Source organism: Tubulanus polymorphus, chromosome 10 (assembly GCF_964204645.1).
Source record: "Tubulanus polymorphus chromosome 10, tnTubPoly1.2, whole genome shotgun sequence".
In the NCBI taxonomy this organism is placed as follows: domain Eukaryota; kingdom Metazoa; phylum Nemertea; class Palaeonemertea; order Tubulaniformes; family Tubulanidae; genus Tubulanus; species Tubulanus polymorphus.
In genome coordinates, this window is record NC_134034.1 from 6,253,885 (window position 1) to 6,274,369 (window position 20,485).

The window sequence follows — 20,485 nt, forward strand, 5'->3', positions numbered from 1 at the left end:
GGCACCAACTGTATGGTGCCTGACATAAATGATTTTGGTGCCTGCCATTTAGCAAAGTACTACTGTTTTAAAGAGAATTACCTAATTACTAAAATAATAAAAGTATATTTTACTTCCGCGTTTGCGTGCGCAAGCTTGACAACACGCGGCGCGGTGGAGCTAGCAGATGGCTACACTGACTGAACAGAACTACCGTATTTTCCGGCCAATAAGCCGATTTTCTAGCCTCAGATTTTTACCCAAAATATCGTGATTGGCTTATTGGGCGGATACGATCTGACATAAAAAATCACTTCCTGATCTATGCCACTCTAATGCTCTCAATGATCATCAAAATCAAGAAAAGTGGTCGATATTTATTTGAGGTCATTATTTACTACCAATTATAATCTATTTTGAACTATTTTATTTTTACTTTGATTGCTTCATCACCGCACAGCGGCAATGGTATACATTTATATAACGCGCGAGTTCATCGTACTACCAAGTGTCAGTTCATACATTAGTATATATGCAAATCAGCAGTGAGCTGCGTACTGCGTGTATGGCTGTGTGTATAGTAATCTGCTGAGTGAGTCTATATATAGCACAGTCACTCGGCGATGATAGTATACACAGCACTCTCACACATCGGCGGGTGCTATTGTCAGCCTCTTAAATCGTCAATTAAGACGAACTAATTGACAAATCAGTGAATTAAAATCTCTGAAGAAGGGCCTCGGTTTATTTATTTTAGGCTAAAAAACTGCCCTCGGCTTATTGGCCGGAAAATACGGTAGCGCGATTTCACCGCAATAAGCAACGGAATTGATCAGAAGACAACTGGCGCGATTTATCGCAATAAACAAAGGAATTAATTGATCAGTGATAGGAAACGGCGCTATTTATTTTCATATCGGTTCAAAAGCTGAAACTATTAGAACCATGAAATATTTCACGCCGGTCAGCGTGACAGGCAGGAGCGATTTTGCAACGGACATCGTAGCGTTTTGAGCCGGCCAATGTCCGTGACCGGCCGCTTATTTACAGCCTTGGGATTGGGGCCAGTAGGCTTGCAAGCCTAATTGAATGAGGAGGTCATTAGCCATCAAATATGGATGCAAGGCTAGCCATCCCTTGTCAAAGTTTCAAGGTTACTTTCTGCCCCCTGCAACAAAACTGATGTATGAAGGATAATGGCTTCCTGGGGGAGAGTGTTTTGGGGATGGTATGATAGGCTGCAAGGCGTAAGTCTAGCTTGAAACGGAATATCCACTGCACCTAATGATATGTATTAATTTTGGGCATAGTTGCATTCAAAATGGTTGACTGGCGGTTACTGGTAGCCATTTTGGATTAAATATAACCCTGTTCCTGTTTGGAGTATTCCACTGACAATGAGTTGCTCAGATCCAACATGTTACATTGGATTGCCTGATTATTTGGTCATGGCAATAGAAATCGATTCAAATGGCCTAGGGTGTCAGGCAATGGCGACCTGGAGAGCAATATTTACTGGCCAGTGATGGTTCTCCAATGTTTCCCGTGATGACAAAATTGGTAATAGAATGCTGCTAGCATCAGGTTATTACATTATTATGTCTCCCTGGTTGTGGGAGACATTATGTTTGACTCCGTGTCTGCCATGCACCATCCACCGTCCCCTGCTACCTCGATAGCGCGATACAGGCTGCAATTCTTGTTGGACTTTTCATAAACTTAGTGTGAGGATTGGGGCACATGAGACAATCTGTGCTATTGGAAATGGAGGTTCAGGGCAGCCATCTTTAATTTTTTGTTAGGCCCATACAATCTACAATTCTTGATGGATGAAACTCAGTCATGAAACTCAGTGTTAGGATTGGGGCAGGTTAGAAGTCCACCCCTGTTCAAAGTAGAGGTCATGGGCCTTCAAATATGGCCCCAACAGTGGCCATCTTGAATTTGTTAGTGTGTCAATTTGTCATTGGGCTTTGCATATGGTCACCAGGGGGCATTGAATAGTAGAATAACTTAGTATTTCCATATCATATTGGTAACTAGGAATATTTTGTTACCACAATCAATTACAAAAATGTAGCTGCTGACATGTGCTATGATTGTGGTGAGTTTCAAGGTCATTAGATTTTTTCAAGGTCATTGGATGGGGCATTGAATATTGAAATTGTTAGATTGTTCAGCATCTGAAACCACTTCCCAAGTGGGCATGGTGTCCCTGGACCCCTAGTTTTACGATATGCAAGGCTCTCAGGTACCGTATTGATTCGTCCAGTGTGTCAACTTCTACATGTGAATAAGTTTGCTATGGAAATCGACTCAATAGTTGCCTAGTTTTTCCCCGCTTTTGAAATATAAACAATTCAAGCCCAAGTCATGTTTACATTTATGTAGGGTGAAGTCAGACATGGATGACCGCAGTAACAAACTAATGGGTGCACATGGTTACTGTACACAAGAAATGGTGAATTTGATTCTTCTAGGATATGCTGCTTCAAATGTATTCAATGATACCGTTGAGTTAGGTGGTGCTGCTGATGGATCATCATTAATTCTGAAAGGCATACGTCAGCGTAGTGATGTAGGACTGCTATCTCTTTTTGAGCATTATAAATCTTGTCAGGTAGGAATCTGTATTTTAAGGGATTTCAGGATTTCACAGGAAACCCTATAATGATTCGTCTGATTATTATCATTTTTGCCTTTTCCACTGACTTGTTGAGACTTTGCCACTGACTGAATTAGATAATTTAATCATGAAATATGACAAACTGGGAAAGATATAATGGTAGTCAAGGAAAAAATTACGTACTGTATTTTCCCAACTTCAAAGACTGGGTTGAAACTCAATGAAGCCAACTTATACCTAACAATAAATCAAGAATGGGTTATAAATGAATAACTAGAAAGAAACTTTAAAAGAGGACGTTTGTTTATGAAATGCATGTATACCTTGACACCTGCCACATTGATTGGAAATTTTGAATACCGGGTATTCAAGTGTCATCATCCAGCGTAATTCAAAAATTCTTCTTTGGGATTAAAAAAAACTATGCAGTGTATCAATCCGGGATTTTCGGTACAAAATCCAAAGCCAAATACCTTCCTCTAAAAGGTTATTTGGTGTATATCGGATAAATATTAATTATGATATTCACTTCATAAATTTTGAAGTGGATTGCTTCGGATTAATGGCAGCTCACATAGGCCAAACTCACCGCGTGTGTGCGTGTTGAGCGGACCATTGTGATAATTATCAATGGTGTGAGCGTCTCTAGATTCTCAGAGGGCCTCTGTGCGTTCAAAAGTAATTAAGTTAAGTCACCATATGTTGACACTCACCTTTAGACTGCGTACGGTCCTCTTAAGTTAACATCCACCATACAATGATTTTAAGGGTGGCGCTTCTGTCATTCACTATACTCTACGTCATAAGCAACGCATGATGTGTGATGTCACGTAAGAGGGCACGGTAAAACCTACCCAACTATTTTCAACCAAATTTAATCCCAACTTGAAGACACCATTTCAGATGCGGAATTTGAGGATATTTCTACTAAAAAGCATTATTGATTGCACTTGCATGATTTTTATGGTAAAGCTTAGAATTTACTTAACATCGTTAACGTTCATTTTCCGTTTCGTTTACGTTTAAAAACGAAAATTGATTGGCGTTTAGGAAAGAAATTAAATCCATACCATCCATTGTTGTATCGGCTTTATAACGCGTTCCAATCGCGTGTACAGTAAATTTCAATTGGAACGATAAACGAGAACGCTAAGCGTTCAACACTCAAATGATGCGCTATTTTCGTTAAGTTAGTTCTAAGCTGTACCTTAGCTTCGTAGACAGCCTGAGCTGCTTTAGCGATTCCGCCGGCATCGTCATGTGAAAGTAAAGTTACCCATTTTTAGCCCACTTGGGACTTTAGTCCCAGCGGGCTATTGCATTCACCTTTCGTCCGTCGTCCGTCCGTCCCTCCATCCGTAGACGGAATCCAGTTATTTTGGGAAGTTTTGAAGACGCTTCAATGTAATGTCTTGATATTTGGGTTACACATGTATCTGCCCTAGACACATCTTCAGCCCAAAAACTGGCCCTGTCAGAATCAAGATGGCCGACTGGCAGCCATTATTGTTCGCCAAAATCAACACTATTTACACATTTTTGAACTTTTTTAGGGAAATTTTGAAGACGCTTTGATCAATTACCTTGATCTTTCAGGTGAATGTGAATCCCCCCAGGGCCCATCAGCATAACAAAAATTGGGTTAATCGGACTCAAGATGACCGTCCTATAACTTTTTTAAGTGCCCAAAAATGTCAATTTTGGCCCGAATTCTTAGTCTTGTAGCTTCCTACTGGTTTGCCATTTCTCATTGCAATTTGTGATTGTTATTCTTTGAAAAGGGATGTTCTAAACCTGAGACAGGTATTTTTGATCAGCCAATTATGAGTACTCATTCGCAAGTACTCATTCGTAGGTGGGAAAAAGTTTATCCACATATTGATACCTAAGCACAATCAATTAGAAACTTGTAGCACATAACGTGTTCTATGATGTGGTGAGTTTCAAGGTCATTGGTTTTTGTATATGGCCACCAGGGGGCGTTGAATAATACAATATCTTAGTATTTCTATATTATATTCGTATCAATGCATATTTTGTAACCCTATCAATTGCAAAGTTGTAGCTCATGACATCATCTATGATTGTGGCAAGTTTTAAGGCCATTAATTATTCTATATGGTCACCAGGGGGCGTTGAATAGTAGAATAACTTAGTATTTCCTTATTATATTGGTACCTAGGCATATTTTGCTACCACGATCAATTACCAAGTTATAATTCATGACATGTTCTATGATTGTGGTGAGTTTCAAAGTCATTGGGTTTTGAAAATGGTCACCAGGGGGCGTTGAATAGTAGAATAACTTAGTATTTCCATATCAGATTGGTAACGAGGCATATTTTGTTATCGCAATCAATTACAAAATTGTAGCTGCTGACATTTTCTATGATTGTGGTGAGTTTCAAGGTCATTGGTTTTTGTATATGGTCACCAGGGGCCGTTGAATATTGAAATTGTTAGATTGATGAGCATTTGGAACCACTTCCCAAGTGGGCATGGTGTCCCTGGACCCCTAGTTTGTTCTTGCCACCAGGAAGGGGGATTCAGGGTTTTCATTGATAGTGGTATTTAGGATATTAGACATGCCTCTAATATCATGAAGTTTATACTGAGCATATTTTCATTGTTTTAGGTTGGGACATATCTGAAAACACCAAGATATCCAATCTGGGTTGTGTGCAGTGAAAGCCATTTCAGTGTTCTGTTCTCTACAAAAAAAGAACTTACGAGTGATTGGAAAGCAGAAAGGAGATTTGATTTATATTACTATGATGGACTTGCTCGACAAGATGAAGAAATCAAATTAACCATAGGTTGGTTTTCATAGAACAATTCTAGGCATCTCATACAGCTTAGAGAGAACCGGTAGATGTCTCTTCAGATAGCTAGAAAATAGCTGTTAGCAATTGTTGGTGTCTGTTTTGGCTGTTTAGGCTATGTATAGAAGCCGTAGTGTGAAGCCATAGTTGTACTTAGAGCTTTGTTAATTGTCCCAAATAATCATCCATTGAAGCCCTCTGTCATGCAGCCATGCATTCCAATATTCCATAGCCTATTCTTTTTGAAATGAATTGGTTTGAGATTGGGTCAGGACAAAATATGTAGATTCTTTATTAGCCAACACGGAACTTTAGTCTCTGACCTATGTTCCTTTATTTTGCTATTGCTATACTATGAACATTGGGAAAAACTTGCAAAACGTGTGACTGACATCTCAAAATGTAAACACATATGCAATTACCTTTAAGCCATTCAGTACATGCATGAATCACAGATACTTATTTGCTTATAGAAAAAAAGCAATTTAATTTTAGTTTCACTTGGAAATAAAAGAAAATTTTTTCATTTTCGCAGACAACTGATGTCTTTAGCGTAGCGTTTTTCATCAACCCCAAACAACTGCACATGCATCAATCATTGATCTCCCCATCATCATACATTTGAGAGTTCCGCGGATTTCCGCGTTTCTCCTCTTCGAAAAATATCAGTTTCGCAATTCGTCCATATCTGATGAGAAAACATGCGGGGGTGGTTGGTTGATGGAATATCGATGAACCTATATCCCCTCACAGATAATGAACGCGAACGACGTGCTTCCCCTTTAAATTTGTCGTTCCGCGGTCCAAGCTGTGTCTATTCGAAACTGTGATTGTGATTGGCCTAAAGCTCATGGTTGTCAGCCAATAATATCGCTCGTCTCATGAATGAGAGCACTTGAAGAATAAGCGTGCCAAGCATGCCTTCCGTCTTCAATTGGTAAATTAAAATAACAATACGCTAGTAGTAAAATGCGAGGTGACATTCTCATTCGCCGTGCCGGCACGGGTGACAGTCTTGAATCCGAAAAATCACTCGCGAATGGCTGGAGGTGGGCCTGGCTGCAGGCTGACGTAGGTGGAGAGTTTCTCGTTAAATACATAAGAAAAATTCAAGCTCTGGGGAAAGCGTATTGCACGGCCTGTGATGCTGTTAAAGTACGATACCAGGGGAAAACCTGCACTGACAGACCACGTTGCGTCGAATAAACATCGGAAAAACGTCAAAGATATTTCGTCTAATTACGTTCTCCCAGGTTTGTAAATCTTTTTGCTATTATTTTTTCTGTAGTAGAATCTTATAGGATGCCTAAAGGTCGGCCTAATAATTGTTTTTTGCTGCACCATGTGAAGGTTGAGTGGATTTTTTTCTTTTTTGCATGCATTTTTAAGTCTAAAATTATTAAATTTTATCTTTTCAGGGACTTCCTGTGGCCAGTCTGATGAAACTACTTATGGTCTTCATCAGATGTTTGGCAAGCAACAGACTGTCTTTCGAGATCCACCAAAACGAAATGTACCAGAAGAAGACAGGGTTAGTAACATGGAATCCATGTTACTCGGGATTATGGCTGAACATTCGCTGCCGTTCACAGCATCACCTGCTTTAATAGAACTGTCTAAAGCCATGGCAGCTGACAAGACTGCATTATCATCATTGTCAGTTGATCGAACAAGTGCATCTTATAAGATGAAGTATGGTATTGCGAAAACTTTTGAAAACCAGTTAAAAGATAAGCTAGCTGTAGTGCCGTTTTCCTTAAACATTGATGAAGCCACCAGCTCCAATCATTCTCGTGTACTGGCTTTACTTGTGGCCTACCTTTCGCTAGAGAGAAAGCAAGTTCTCGTGGAACATCTCGAATCTATTTCAATGTCGACCGTCAATTCCCAGACTGTTTATGACTGTATTACGAATGCATTTGTGAAACGTGAACTTCCCTGGTGTAATGTTATTTCCATATTGATGGACAGTTGTAGTGTTATGCGTGGTTCGCAGCAACATTGCTCCACATTTAATTGATATTGATGGCGACACTTGTCATCATGCTCATAATGCAAGTCACAAACTGTGTAGACCATTTGAAAGGTATCTGGAAAACTTATACAATGACCTGTACAATGATTTCAACTTCTTAACTGATCTCGTAGTCGCACTGGAAGAGATATGTAACTCGCTTGGTATTACATTTCGGATGCCACACAGATTCGTTGGCCATCGATGGCTTTCTGCCTATGATGCTACACTTTCGTTTTTGCACTTGAAGGATGCTTATACTGTGTTTTATTACTCTTTTTTGTCCAAGAATGACAAAGTGCTTTATCTATCATCAATTGTTGAGATTTATAAACGTCATGGTACGTCTACTGAGGCTCGAGATCACATCAAAAGTATCTTGCTGAAACTGTCATCTAAAGGATTAACAGAGGCTGGTAAAAACCGCAAGCAACAAATCTACGAGAAGATTGTAATTAAGTCTAAGGGAACGGTCTTGTACGCATATTTCTATGAGTCTGTACTCCCATTTCTCAAGAAATATGTAATGACGCTGGAAATGAATAAGCCAATGATACACGTTTTGTATGACATGATAACTGACTTAGTCAGGGACTTTCTCTCCAGTTTTGCTAAACCAGATATTCTCTGTAAAGCAGCATCTGGTCAGAAATGGTTCGTCTGCATGACTCCCTAGGTCATGAAGCCAAATGCGTGACAAAGAGATGTTTATTGGCAGTAAAGCTGAGGGACTGTAGGACTGAAGGACTTAGGAAAGACGACTCCCTCCGTGTTAAGTTTTTGAACATGATTTCTACAGCGTATGTTGATTGTGGAAAATATCTCATTATGAAAATGCCTCTTGAGAATATGGCCCTCTTGTATTTTTCTAGTGTAGACCCTGCTTGTCGTGGCTGTTATAATGCGCTTAAATACATGCTTCAAATCCCGAAGAAAGTATTGACAACTATTCTTCAGCCAGAAGAAATTGAATGTTATGAAAAAGAGGTGAGAAAATTCCACTCTGATCCGGCTTTTTCTAAGATTCCGTATGATCCAAAATGCGATAGGGTGGATACATGGTGGTGCAATGTGTATGAGACAGGGGCATATCCGAATCTTTTTAAAATTGTTGCAGCGGTGCTATCGTGTTTCCATGGACCCAAAGTTGAAGGTTCATTTAATGTAATGTCAGACGTGATTGACAAGAGATCCGGACAGATGCATATAGAGACTTACAGTGCTGTACAATCTGTTAAGTACAAATTGCGAGCCAGTGGAAAAACTTCTGTTCAGTATTTCAGAAGAACAGATGTTCTGAATGACCCAATTGATTCAAAACTCCGCAATAACATGAGATGTGCATTTAAAAAATATCGTAGTGTAGTTGATAAACGTGAAGAGGAAAAAGAAAGACAGAAAGAAAAACTGAAACTGAAAGAATCCGAGAGATTGACCAAAAAAAGACAGAAAGAACTTTCATTAAAATCCATCAAAAAGGCACGCCTTGTTTTTCTTGAGAAATCAAGAAAAAGAAAATCCTCTAAGAAATAATTACTTGTAATACATGTACTTACAATAAAACTTAGTTAGTATGAATGAGAAATGGAATATGACTTTAAATTCATTTTGATTGTCTCAGATGCCTGGAAATTGAGTCTAAGCAGAACTAAAAACTCTAAAACTTCTAGTAGCCACGGCGGCCACTGTTTGGGTTTTTTCAGCTTTTTTCCTTATGAGCCTCTCACATGTATGCATCATGAAAATTAGAATCTCCAACATCCAGGACTTCCGAGTCTGAACTATACAATTCCTGAGTTTGAAATATCCCGACTTGAACTCCGGATGGTCCAGATTTTGAAATTCTAAGAGATCTACTCATGTGAGGACTTTTCCCTAATGGACAGGGAGTCCAGATTTTGAAATTCTAAGAGATCTACTCATGTGAGGACTTTTCCCTAATGGACAGGGAGTCCAGATTTTGAAATTCTAAGAGATCTACTCATGTGAGGGCTTTTCCCGAATGGACAGGGAAGCACAGCCTTTCGAATGCAGCAAAACTGCACCCTGATTCTCTGGAGACAGTTTTTGAATAGCCGAATGATATGTCTGCAGGATTTCTCTACCTGATACAACTTTTCTTCAGACCAAAAACCCCTCACCTAGCACCATAGGGTTGTTTGCCAGCCCTCCCTCCATGATACTGCCCTTTGGAAAATGTCTTAGGGAAGGAAAGAAACCAGAATAGGAAAGGAAACATCACTTGAAGGAGATGTGTGCAAACTTATAATTGCACATGTTTTTGAAAGATGCATATAACATTATATTTGAGGTCCCTAATCTACTACCCCACATTTTTCCTGGTCCTTTAAGATTTATTGAGAAACACAAATGATAGTCTATGTGGTCTCATATTAGCCCAAATTTTTTTTTTTACTGTGTGATCAGCATAATTTGGTCGTACCATTTGATAACCCATTTGTTAAGTCTTTTCATCTATACTATAGTACTCTCAACTTTTTATTATAGACACTACTAACCAATTTTATGAGCCCCCCTCGGAAGAAGATGAATTGATTTCGCCTCTAGAACACTGCATACGAACTAAGTAAGTCAATTAAAGCTGCAATTGATCAGGCGGAGACAATTAGCCCATATCAGGCTGAGTAAATTTTGGATTGTCCTAAGAAGAGCCCGCATTCACACGCAAACAACTCACTTGATACCAAACTATGCCTTGACAGAGTGAGTCACTTCTGATACCAGCTGCAATTCACACACAATAATTTGACCCTTGCTAAAATTTGCCATTACCCAGATTTTTCAAATAACATTCAGCATCTTGAAATCTAAGCCTGTGAGTTTTCTCATTGGAGTACCCAATTAGAAATGTACTGATAAACCCAAAATTCCTTGTTTTATCTATCCATGATAGAACCGGTGTGTTTATCTATCTTATTACAGGTGGCATGATGCCTGCATTGATTGGAATGGCACCGATCCATTGTTATGAGTTTTCTGAGCCATTGGAGGATGAGATCAGATGTATACAAGTGCGGACCAATGAATTCGATTTTGATAAATTCTTATGTTCTTTAGCGCTGCTTACATACAACCAACCACTGTTGAATCTTGTTTAATACGAAACCCCCTGTTATACAGTGGTTTCCAGATTGAGATATTTATAGTGCAGGCCAATCAAACCACTTATCGATAAAGATTTGTACTAATGTTGGCCTAACGATATTTTGAAGTCATTCACTTGAAATCATGCAATCATTGGTGGCACTTTTTATAAAGTTTTTCAAGGATGCTGCAAGCACTTATATACTTGATCTTTCATATATACTTGTATCCCCGAGTGCCTATCAGTAAGAGAATTTAGATCAATTGAACAAAAAATGGCCATCCAGTGACTTAATTCAGAGGCCTGTAGCTTCTTAATGGTTTGCCATTTTTCATTAAAATTCATGTTGGGTTTCTTAGGGAAGTGTCATTGACATATTTGTTAAGTTGTTTTCTTGTTTCATGTCAACCAATTTAAACTAATAGTCTTGATACTTGTCATAAGATAAATATCCTCACTTTGAAATGGGCTCAGTCAGTTTTTAGCCGACAAGGGGACTTTAGTCACAGTGGGCTATTGCGTTCACTTTTCGTCCGTCGTCCATTCTTTTTAGCGTCCGTCCGTCTGTAGATGGAATGCAGTTATTTTGGGAAGTTTTGAAGATGCTTCAATGTAATGTCTTGATATTTGGGTTACAGATGTATCTACCCTAGACACATCTTCAGCCCAAAAACTGGCCCTCTCAGAATCAAGATGGCCGACTGGAAGCCATTGTTGTTCCCCAAAATCAGCACTTTTTACATGTTTTGAACTTTTTGAGGGAAATTTTGAAGACGTCTTGACCAATTACCTTGATCTTTCGTATATATTTATCAGCATAACAAAAATTGGTTCAATCGGAGTCAAGATGGTCGTCCTAGGACCTTTTAAGTGCCCAAAAATATCAATTTTGGCCCAATTTCTGAGTCCTGTAGCTTCCTACTGGTTTGCCATTTCTCATTGCAATTGCTGATGGGTATTCTTTGGAAAGGAATGTTTAATGACATTATATTGATTCCTAAGCATATTTTGTTACCACAATGAATAAGTTGAAGTTTATAACATGTTTTATGATTGTGGTGAGATATTGGTCAAGGTCATTGGTTTTTGTATATGGTCACCTGGGGGTGTTGAATGGTACAATATCTTAGTATTTCTATATTATATATGTACCAATACATACTTTGTTACCACAATCAATTGCAAGGTTGTAGCTCATGACATCGTCTATGATTGTGGTGAGTTTTAAGGAAATTAATTATTCTGGTCACCTTGGGGCGTTGATTAGAATAACCCAGTATGTCCTTATTATGTTGGTACCTAGGCATATTTTGTTACCATGATCCATTGCAAAGTTGTAGTTCATGACATGTTCTATGATTGTGGTGAGTTTCAAGGTTATTGGGTTTTGAATATGGTCACCAGGGGCGTTTAATAGTAGAATAACTTAGTATTTCCATATAAAATTGGTAACGAGGCATATTTTGCTATCATAATCCATTACAAAATCGTAGCTGCTGACATGTTCTATGATTGTGGTGAGTTTCAAGGTCATTGAGCCGTCATCCATTCATTCAGTTGTTAATTCGTTCAGGCATCTGTCAACTATTTCTTCAAATTGCTTCTAGTCCTACAGTTTTAATCAGATCAAATGCAAAAATTGGTCTGAATGTTCTATTGACCAACCCTACTAAGTTGTAGATCCATTTTGCAGATTTTTCCTCCGGCGTGTGACCATGGGGTGGAGCTTCTATTTATTCATATTGCTACTTGTCCCACAGCTTTTTCCCACAGCCATTTTTGGATTTGGCCATCGGTATGGATGTTCAATGGACCAATACCTACAAAGGACAGAGCCATTTTTGGATTTGGCCTTCGGTATGGATGTTCAATGGACCAATTCCTACAAAGGACAGAGCCATTTTTGGATTTGGCCATGAGGGGGCACCCTTTGGTATGGAGCTTCTATTTCGACACCAAATCACACAGTGGAGCTATATAAGCCAATAGGCTGCTTGTTGTACTTCCCGGCAGCAGCAACACAATTTTGAATTATAAACAATTTGTTAATACATATTGGTACTTACGGATACATATCTTGTAACTGCTCTCAATTTCAAAGTCCTTGCTGGACATGTTCTATGATTAAATGGCCGATCCAAATGGTGCCCATGGGGATCTGGACAACTCCCCTGAAATTTTTAGGTGCCTTGAAATTTCCATCCTCTCAAATATTCTAGACTGAATATTTTCTGAAGATCAAAATTATCACTGAATGACTGTGTTGTGGCAATGAGCTGTTTTACCAATTCTTGGAAGACCTTAAAAACCATTTTGTATGGGAACAACGAAATTGCAGCAAAGCTTAGAAAAAGGCCCTAAATTTCTTATTGGTAAGTCTCTGTGATTGTGCTAGTTTTGTATATGATTATTTCCAGGGGGCATTGAATAGCAGAATAGCTTTGTATATCAATATCATATTTGTTCTTAGGTATATTTTGCAACCAAGATTCATTCAAACAACATTTGATGATATTACTATTGAAGTTATTGCATTGACAGGGCCTGTTCATACTTCTGCTTTAAGTTCATAAGCTCACAGGGGCTTGTCACAATTTGATGAATGGATGATACCAGTAGTATCCCTGTATAAAAAAGAAAAGGGAGCTAACTAAATCGACTATCTGTACATTACCTTCCCAATTCAATAGACTGTCATTTCCCGAATTTTCAACCGATTTACACGAAATAAACTCTTATAAAAACTAGAAGACTTACTTTTTTGAGCCTATGACTATCGCTCTACGATGAATATTTCACATCGAAATCGCTGTTATCCTCCAAAAAATTGGCCAAAAAAACCCAGCACGGCAAATGATTCGACGCGATTTACACGAGTGCGCGCATTAAATTGAGGACATCTTGTCCGTTTCAGGCATTAAACACCACAAACCATACATCAAACGACGCACAACAGTCTTAGTTTTTAAAAGAGTTTATTTCGTGTAAATCGGTTGAAAATTCGGGAAATGACTGTCGATTGAATTGGGAAGGTAATGTACAGATAGTCGATTTAGTTAGCTCCCTTTTCTTTTTTATTCAGGGATACTGGTATCATCCATTCATTATCAAATTGTGACAAGCCCCTGTGCATAAGCTGATAATGCGCCGATCAGTTACAATCATGTAACCTATTAGGTATTGTCATGTAGTCAGTAATGATCCAAATGTGCTAGCACAACTAGATTATTTTATACTTTATCGGTATCATTACATTATCATTACGAAATAGATTCATTCAAAGTGATAACAAATTCTTAATCCTACCTTTCGATTTATTGTTGTTGCTATTAATGTTGTGATTAAAATCAAAGAATTTTCTATTATTTATTACTCCTAACAAATGCAATGAATATCACATATTTATTACCATCGGTTAACATCTATGAATTTAAGAAGAAACAACATGTTGAGGCACAACAGTGAGGCTTGTTACTTACTGTAGACTCCAATCCATTCAACTCAAATTGAATGGGACCAAAAAAACAAGTTAAGGGGAATTCGAGTTGGGGTTTTGAAAGTGGCTATAAAATATTAAGAAATTAAAAATGAATTACCATTCTGTATCGATCCTACGTGGCTTGTTTGACTATTAGATGCTAAATAAAAATAAATTTTGTTAAAATAAATCTTGTTTTATCTTTTTATCTCCAGAAATTATACTTGGTGCAAGAAAGTCAAACAATTGTAAACTGTGATTTGAATCGTATTACCATTGTGAGCTTTTTTGGCGCAAAGAAAGTTGACAAAACTACCTTAACCACACACCAAATTGATGACAGTTTTGGAACAGTTTATGTGACCAAACCATACTGAATTATTGGTCCCTTGTGAGGAACGTTCCATAATAATGAGAACGGAATTTTCCAAACTAAGGTGTGAAAAAACTGCACCCAAGATGACCTGCGTGGAAAGTGGACATTTGTCACATGGAGAGTGACCAGGGGACTGAAATCTTTATTCCGAATATAGAGGAAATGACAACTCCGCGACGGCTTGGTTTAAACTGTAACTTTATTGGAAACACAGTACTGACATACAGAAAACTGATGAAGTATGAAGTTTGGCGGGAAATGAAGAACCAATGAAATGTCCAACATGAAATGCACATGAGGTGATATGAGTATGACTATTTACAATAAAACGATTGGCCGGTTACAAGCTCACGATATGTGAGAGTACATTTCAGCTCATTTATGGTACGATTTGAGCATGGTTTCATCCACAGACAGGCATCTCCAACACCATTTTGTGCGACGATGACAGCCAACAACATGCGCAGAAAACTAATCAAGTTCATCTAACCTTTTAGATATGAAATAACAAGTAGTACTTTATACGTTATACTTCTTGTTTGACACACAAACTTTCGCTACTACATGTAATGTGTAGTAGCTTCATCAGGTGAATTAGTATAGTTGATGGAAAAACAACGGCATTTACAGGCAGACTGACACTATTAACTAGAGAGGACTGTGTAGGCAGGGTAATTACAAGTAAATTAATGAGTGACATGATAATTGACTACTAAGTGAGTGAGTAGAATTAATTACAGAACAACACAATGAAATAAATCAAAGAGAAATAAATCAAAGTAAAAATATATCAAAGTAAAATAGACAAAGAGAGATAAGGGTATACCTAAGAGCAACAAATAACAATAATGATAGTCTGCGGGATATGTCGAGATATAATAAATGGAATTTTAATCTACATGAATCTTGATTAAGTCCAAGATTAACAGTATCACCCTGTTCGATTAGTTTTTTGCCCACTTGGGACTTTAGTCCCAGCGGGCTATTGCGTTCACTTTTCGTCCGTCGTCCGTCCGTCCGTAGAAGGAATCCAGTTATTTTGGGAAGTTTTGAAGACGCTTCAATTTAATGTCTTGATATTTGGGTTACACATGTATCTACCCTAGACACATCTTCAGCCCAAAAACTGGTCCTGTCAGATTCAAGATGGCCGACTGGCAGCCATTGTTGTTCGCCAAAATCAGCACTTTTTACACATTTTTGAACTTTTTGAGGGAAATTTTGAAGAAGCTTTGATCAATTACCTTGATCTTTCGGATATATGTGAATGCCTCCAGGGCCCATCAGCATAACAAAAATTGGGTCGATCGGACTCATGGCCGTCCTATGACCTTGTCAGTGCCCAAAAATGTTAATTTTGGCCCAAATTCTGAGTCCTGTAGCTTCCTACTGGTTTATCATTTCTCATTGCAATTTGTGATGGGTATTCTTTGGAAAGGGATGTTTTATACCTGAGACAGGTATTTTTCATCAGCCAATTATGACGCAATTGGTGGCCATCTTTGTGTCAGCAGTACTCATTCGTAAGTGGGGAAAAGTTTTTCCACATTATATTGATACCTAAGCGTATTTTGCTACCACAATCATTTAGAAAGTTGTAGCTCATAACGTGTTCTATGATTGTGGTGAGTTTGAAGGTCATTGGTTTTTGTATATGGCCACCGGGGGCGTTGAATTAGTATTTCTATATTATATTTGTATCAGTGCATATTTTGTAACCACAATCAATTGCAAAGTTGTAGCTCATGACATCATCTATGATTGTGGCAAGTTTTAAGGCCATTAGTTATTCTATATGGTCACCAGGGGGCTGAATAGTAGAATAACTTAGTATTTCCTTATTATATTGGTACCTAGGCATATTTTGTTACCATCATCAATTACAAAGTTATAGTTCGTGACATGTTCTATGATTGTGGTGAGTTTCAAGGTCATTGGGTTTTGAATATGGTCACCAGGGGGCGTTGAATAGTAGAATAACTTAGTATTTCCATATTAAAGTGGTAACGAGGCATATTTTGTTATCACAATCAATTACAAAATCATAGCTGCTGACATGTTCTAAGATTGTGGTGAGTTTCAAGGTCATTGCATTCTGTATATGGTAACCAGGGGGCGTTGAATATTGAAATTATTAGATTGTTGAGCATTTGGAACCACTTCCCAAGTGGGCATGGTGTCCCTGGACCCCTAGTTGTTCCATGATTTCGCGTGAATGTTTATTAGAAGTGTTCATTTTATGTAATGTGGTCCCTTGGTTTACTGATAGTTTGGTTGGACAATATATAGATTCAGATCTTAGGTAGAGAGTTTAGATAATTCCAAATCAATAGAAGCAAAAACAGTACAAATCTCATTTTCTAATGAGTTATATATATTTATTATAGCGAACGTTTTCGGGAGTTACATTATCCCCTCTTCAGGCATAGCGCAAGTGATTAAATTTACATATCATACTGGTATTTATATAGAAAAAGACGAAGCTAATTACAAACAATTTCAAATAACTGAGTGACAAGATAATTATAATACAAAGATAATTTATTACAAGGCAAAAGAGTGTCATATGACACACAACAACGGCAAGAAACTTCTCAACTTATGGAAACAGCAACGCCATCCTGCACCCGATTGTCTCATCAACCATTCAAAATATAAACTCTCTCTCGAAGAAACTGAAGTTTTACGTTACGCCTTAAAACACCGTTCTTTTACTATGAAAATATCAGTAAGGATCTAATGAATGAAAACATGAAATTGAGTAACCTGAGAGTAAATTGAGATCCTTACTGATATTTTCATAGTAAAAGAAAAGCGCAGCCAATATTAATCCTCCTGCTATAAGATAATGCTTCAAATCACTTTTCCCAGTTGGAATGAATCCATCCATTTATTTAAGAAAAAAATTAAAAGTAATTTGAAATATCTTATTTTGAATAATTAGAGTTGAATCATTATTTTTGAGTTATGATATTTTGATTTAAGATGGTGTGATTTATTGCTTCGAGTATAATATTTTCCACAATAACATAACGCTTTTTCATTTGGTTCATATTTAGGTGTTTCGATTTTATTTTCTAAGTTACATTGAATTCCAACATCTTTGAATGATTTTTCATTTGGAATGTCAGGGGTAAATCTTTTTTCTTCTACTCTGAAAAACATTATATAGCATTCTCTAAAAGGGCAATAACGTAAATGTAAAAATAAAGATTTATGTGAATTCTCATTATTAAAAAGTGATCGTATTTCATCTGTAATTATTAAATGTTGATCTATTTCATCAAATGTTGTGATTTTTGGAATTATTGTATTGAATAAGATTTTATCTTTATCTTTCGATAACTCTATCATTAGATAATGATTTTTAAACATTAATTCAGTAATATAGTTCACTTGAAAACGAAAACGTCCAGTTTCAATCAAATCTTTAATAGGAATGAAATTTCTAATTGTAAAATATTTTTCTAATTCATTTAAATCAATATCGTTGAACTGTAGTATCTGTTCATTCATTTATTAGTCATCATTTATTAAAATTGATATTTTCTTCAACTCATTAATTACTCGTTACTTTTATGTGAAAATCAAGAATTTAACATATAAATATAAATATTCACTGTTTTAAACATGAATTATTTCACTCACACTTTTGATGTTAAAAATTTATTTTTAATCATTCGAAATCTATATTCGATCTTATTTTTCTAGATTATTATGCGTACATTTCACTCTCACTTTTAAAACATGAAATTTATTTTAAAATATATGAAATTCATTAAAATAATGTTTTAGATATATGAATATTTTAAGAGTAATTGGGAATACGGGGTCCATGGCAAAGGTTGAAGGGTCGGAAAATAAATTCTAGTGTGCGAGAATTTATTTTTCGACCGTTCGACCTTTGGTATGAACCCCCGTATTCCCAATTACTCAAATAATAACCGATGGAAACTCGAGCGCGAACAGTTGCTTTATTGAAAACCTCAGACATGCAACAACCTCGTTTATTAACAGCGCGAAATCGGTCTGCGGCTCAAGTTCGAATAAACGTTTTCACGACACCATCGAAAAACTCAGAAACAATCCGGATATAAAAATTAGTTCATTCGATAAGGGAACTGGTATTGTGAATTAAGAACACTCGAAAAAATCATCTAATTATAATCAACGAGACCAAAATTTGTAATTTTCTCAGAAAACATGTAATTCTGAAATTTTTGAAAGAATTTATCCAAGTGGCATTCAACCTGGTTAATTGTATGGCTTATGCAAAGTTCATAAAGATAACTTTCCTTTCAGACCTGTAGCTTCGATCATCGGCACTGCTAAATACAATCTGGCTAAGTATCTGGATAAAATTATCAAACCACTTATTTCTACCTGGGAGTTTCTGGAAAGGCTTAAGGTTTTCATTTTTCACCCTTCTGATATACCCATTAGTTTTGATGTCGAATCTCTGTTTACAAACGTACCGCTCAAAGAAACTATAGACCTAATTTCGGATTATACCTACAAATCAGATTCCAAACCCTCGTACGGTAAGGCTAAACAAAAATGATACCTTGTTTCTCCGCAGCGGCCGGGTCATTTTTGTAAAATATGATCAAATTTATAAACAGTTCATTTCTATAGCGGCCGGGTCTGTTATGGTAAAATTGATCACGATTTTAAAAAAAGTAATGTATAGGGTAGATAGGCGGCCGGCCGGGTCAACATTTAAGCTCAGCAGAGCGGAGAAACAAAGTATCAATTTTTTTTAGCCTAAGGCTACGTTTAAACAACTTCTCAGTATCGCAACATCTGGAATGTTTATGCACAACAATCGTCTATTTAAACAAGTTGATGTAACAATGGGCAGCCCATTAGGCCCTACTTTAGCTAACTTCTATCTGGCACACATTTTCAGAATTTACTATTGACTGATTGCAAATTCAAACCCACATTGTACCTTAGATATGTTGATGACATTTTCTGTATTTTTCGAATTAACTCCAACTACAATTCATTTTTGATGCACTAAATACTATGCATCCTAATCTGAAATTCACTTTTGAACTTGGCCCGAACATTTTACCCTTTTTAGATACTCTCATTCTAGCACAGACTGACACTGGTAGTATTGATTTCATCTCATGCGTCTATAGAAAAGCTTCTAATACTGGATTACTTTTGAATTTTAATGCAATGTGTCCTTACAAATGGAAATCTGGTCTTATCAACAAGTAATTGGAAAATGAGGGTTTCATTCGAGAGGTCGGCACATCACTCATCACCACAAGTAATTTTTTTTCCTAATAAATGGGAGACCATGACCACCAAACAGAAAATATTAACGTTAATAAAAATCAATATTATTGTCCATATTGTAAAAAATTAATCGATAAATCTAAAAAATCTCGACATGAAAAAACTGCAAATCATAAAAAAAGTTATAGATTTTGAAACACCAGAAAATTCAAATGAAAGAAAAGAACAATTAGAAAATATGAAAAAAGATGAAATTAAATGTATTGTTTGTAATGAATTTATAGTAAAAAGGAATTTTAAAAGACATCTCGAATCACAAAGACACAAACAAAATTAAAATAAAAATATTTTAGGAACAGAATATTTTGATGATAACAAGTTTTGATTGACAAGTAAAAAACCAGCTTCAAAAACTAAATCTATTTCAAATAAACCTTATATGGAAAATGTTAGAAATTATATCGATCACTACATATAATATTATATATACTATTATTATCACTAGAAATAAAAGATACAACATAAATTTTAGAAACATTACGTAGTAAAATTGGACCGGCAGCTATTATATTTAGATTTTTTAAAGGATCAACAATAGAAGATTATAGCAAATATATTGAAATAATGGAAAAAATAATGGACCTTGTAACAGATGTTGAATATCCAAAAATTAGTATTTCTGGAAAAGTAAGTTTTATGAAATCAGAACTAAAAATGGAGTATAATATTCAAACACATTCTGAAGAAATAATTTCAAAAACACAAATAAAGGAGAAATTAGAAAAAATATTTAATGAATTTAAACGTCATATTGAAGAAAGATATTTTGAGGGT

General features: G+C 36.7%; 1 protein-coding gene across 3 annotated transcripts in view; it reads left to right on the forward strand.

Moving 5' to 3' along the window:
* Window positions 1–14,865, forward strand: part of LOC141911871 (putative ubiquitin carboxyl-terminal hydrolase MINDY-4) — a 58,759-nt gene extending 43,894 nt beyond the window's left edge. For 2 of the 3 annotated variants that reach the window (XM_074802949.1, XM_074802951.1), the window contains exons 11-14: window positions 2,371–2,599; window positions 5,241–5,421; window positions 9,950–10,028; window positions 10,385–14,181. In XM_074802949.1, the coding sequence (XP_074659050.1) occupies window positions 2,371–2,599; window positions 5,241–5,421; window positions 9,950–10,028; window positions 10,385–10,433 (538 nt within the window). In that variant the 3' untranslated portion in view covers window positions 10,434–14,181. Of the gene's footprint in view, window positions 1–2,370; window positions 2,600–5,240; window positions 5,422–9,949; window positions 10,029–10,384; window positions 14,182–14,240 lie in introns of those variants that run through there. The other variant, XM_074802950.1, reaches the window with a different exon arrangement.
* The last annotated feature ends 5,620 nt before the right edge of the window (window positions 14,866–20,485 follow it).